Source organism: Rhinolophus hipposideros (genome assembly GCF_964194185.1).
Source record: "Rhinolophus hipposideros genome assembly, chromosome: 3".
Taxonomy (NCBI): Eukaryota; Metazoa; Chordata; class Mammalia; order Chiroptera; family Rhinolophidae; genus Rhinolophus; species Rhinolophus hipposideros.
The window spans coordinates 62,914,495-62,917,903 of record NC_138049.1 but is presented as its reverse complement, the minus strand read 5'-3'; the positions used below and the strand labels follow the sequence as shown (position 1 = coordinate 62,917,903).

General features: G+C 44.8%; 1 protein-coding gene across 1 annotated transcript; it reads left to right on the top strand.

Annotated features, from left to right (window-relative positions):
* Window positions 1–4: 4 nt before the first annotated feature.
* PNRC1 (proline rich nuclear receptor coactivator 1) lies at window positions 5–2,968 on the top strand (the record flags this gene model as incomplete). The annotated part of the gene is given in 3 exon segments (XM_081041940.1): window positions 5–202; window positions 204–374; window positions 2,525–2,968. Coding segments are annotated over 3 exon segments (813 nt in total), but the record flags the coding sequence as incomplete, so codon positions are not given.
* Between the last annotated feature and the right edge of the window lie 441 nt (window positions 2,969–3,409).

The following is a 3,409-nucleotide window of genomic DNA, read 5'->3' as shown; positions in this document are numbered from 1 at the left end:
CCCTCATTTCCTAGCGGGAGACGGTCCCTGTCTGACTCCTCAGTCTCGCGCCCCGGCACCTCTGCCCAACTGCAGCCTTGCCCCGGCGGGGGGCACCCCTCGGGCCGCGCCAAAGAAGCGGCGAAAGAAGAAGGTGCGAGCCAGTCCGGCGGGGCAGCTGCCCAGTCGCTTCCACCAGTACCAGCAGCACCGGCTGAACCTGGGAGAGCGGGCGGAGCCCCGCAACGGACCCGCGCGGAGCGCAGGAAGTCCCGGACCAGGCCGCCGCCTCGGCCCCGGGTCCTGCGACCGCAACTCCAGCTGGAGAAGCTCCTAGCCCTTTCCCTGGTCCGCTGCCGCTCGCGGCGCCAGGCCAACCCTCGTTCAGTAGCGAGGTGAGTGCCGCGGAGGGTAAGGCGACCGTTCGGGGAGTTACCGCACTTAGACGGCCACAGCTGGGCTCTGGGGTTTGGGGCCCTGCACGGAGGGGGAGGCCGAGGTTAGGGGCGGCTGTTTACTCGGGAGGGAAGTTTCCGTGACGCCTGCTCTGTTCTTGCTGAGGAGAAGAAAGGGGAGGGAAGGGATGCGGTGGCGCTGCTGATTGGCTCCCGGGAACCAGCCAATGAGAGGGGCGGCTGCGCCCCAGCAACAGCCTGATTTAGAAGGCTGGCGGCGTTCCAGGGGTTTCTGTGTTCCCGGCGCGCGGTGGGTGGGGCGGGAAGGGGCCCGCGGGGGGGTGACGTCAGCGCGCGCTACGTGCGTTGCGCTCCGGCGCTGGTGAAGGAGGCGAGGCCGGCTGCGGGGTGGTAGGGGAGGCGGGGAGGGCGGCCTCCGACTTCCTGATGGTGGGTAGCTCCGAGGCTGGTCGGCGACGCGTGTACGTACTCTCACACGGCCCTGGGGTGGTATTTGGAATGGGCTGCATCGGCTTGGCTTGCTTTTCGCTGAGCTGGGAGGGCACCGATCCAACTGGGGCTCTGCCCCTCGCCGGGCCAACCTACTTCGCTGTGCTTTTTAACTTTTCAAGTTGGCAGGAGCGGCGGCAGAGTTCTTGCCTCGTTGAAACGACATATTTCGTGCACTGGTCTATCAGACGAACGGAATTTGTTTTAACAATTCCAACTCTTTACCGGACTTAATGGAAGTTAGTTTTATTGTGCCCCACTGATGAGATTTTCGAAAGAAGAATTACCAATTGAGTTGACGTTACGCTGTCCAGTTGCCTTGCTGTGGGACTAGGATAAAATTGATAACTTCACCGGGATCAAATCGCTCAAGTGATTTGAAATTCACCTTTATGTCAGAATAAATTTTATTGACTTAATTTCAAACTTACTCTTTGATAATAATGAAATGCAAATAAGTTACTGCCATTTGTTGAAAGAGTATTGTAGTGAGAGATTCGCAACTTATGTAGCTGTGCCCTTGGAAAAATTAAATTTGTACGCCGTGATTTCTTTATCTTAGATTCCTTTCAAGTTTTAAAATACCATGGCTCTTATGAAACATTAGTGACAATTTAAAAGCGAGTTTTAGTGGTTATCGGCTCCTGGTCACTAAGATCCCTTTTTCCTTTAGATTAGAATGAAAACCAGGAAGCCCTGTTGGCAGCTACCCATCTTACTGACATAAGTGTGTTACTTTGTGCTTTGGCTTTCTATTTTTCTGTCCTACTACACAGCCATACTTCAAGTGTTGGAAGGGCAGTGACCTAATGGATTACCTTGTATTTCTATCTGGTCATGCCTTTCTATTAGGATCAACTTGAGTTAGGAAAGGGATTAGAATTAGTGCAGCCAACGTTCTTGAAAGCAGTTGTGAAACCAGAAAGTAGTGGCAAGGCAGGACTTTCCTGATTTGTTATACGTAAGTATGTATAACTGGAAAAGATGATAAAAAGTGATAAGTATTTTAGTATTTGAGTTTTTATTTTAGCATTTAAATACCTGAAAAATTTTGTTTTCCGAGGCTGGAAGATAATTTTTCTGTGTGTACTTAGTAATTATTACCAAAAGACACACTACACTAACTCATTTACACTCTAGCTCCTGCTAATAAAATTTTTATTCTGAAGTAAATTCTTAAAGGTAAATAGCAAATCTATTAACATAGTTTTTATTTTTAACTAAACTCTGAACCAACCAAAATGAAAGCATTAGAAAATGTCTGGACAACATTCTATTGTGAAAACACTTTTGTCAGAAACAGGTTGGCATACATGCTGGGAAGATAGCTCATTACTCTTCCTTAACAGTCACAGAAAAATGGACTTGGGGTTACTTTGGGTTTTTTACTTTGATCATTTTACAACTGGCTTATATATTGCATACTGGTAACTGGTGACTAACTATTATTTTTAGTGGTAAAATAAATTAGATATATGCATGTTTGGACATCAGTGATGAGTGCAGCAAGCACATCTCTTTAAGGCAGTGAACTAAAGTCTAAGGTAACTTTAAAAGGAAATACATTAGATATGTGGTGTGAGGTTCATGACTGATTTTTATCACAAGATTATTCACTTTTATGTTCCTTGTCTTTGTAGGTTTTAAAATCAAACATGGGAAAGTCGGAGAAAATTACCATTCCCCACGGGCAGCTTGTTTATGGCATGCACTTGTGTGAACAACCAAAGATAAACAGACAGAAAAGCAAATATAGCTTAACACTAACCAAGATGACCTCTGCAAAAAGAAATGAAAATAACTTTTGGCAGGATTCTGTTTCATCTGATATAATTCAGAAACAGGAAAAAAAGCCTTTTAAAATTATCGAGAACATTAAAAAAAAGCATTTGAAGAAATCCACATTTCTAACTGAAGTGAGCCAAAAGGAAAATTACGCTGGGGCAAAGTTCAGTGATCCTCCTTCTCCTAGTGTTCTTCCAAAGCCGCCTAGTCACTGGATGGGAAGCACTATTGAAAAGTCCAACCAAAATAGGGAATTGATGGCAGTACACTTAAAAACTCTCCTAAAAGTTCAAACTTAGATCTCGGATTTCAGTATGTATGTAAAACACAGTTTTCCAACATCCCTGGACTCTTGAAAAAACGATTGGTACAGAAATGGAAATTTGCCTTGTTGCAACCCTACAAGTGCAAAAGATAAGTTTAAAAAATTACAAACAGCTTGTATTATATTTTATATTTTGTAAATACTGTATACCATGTTATTATGTGTATATTGTTCATACTTGAGAGGTACATTATAGTTTTGTTATGAAAGTATGTATTTTGACCTGCCCAAATGGTAGGTGTTTTGTATATATACAACGGAGAAATTTTACATGTGTGCTAAGGCACATGGAAGACCAGTTTATTTGCACAAGGTACCGAGAGATTTTTCTCAAGAAACAGCTGTCCATCTCAAGGTGAAGATCTAAATGTGAACAGTTTACTAATGCACTACTGAAGTTTCAATCTGTGGCACA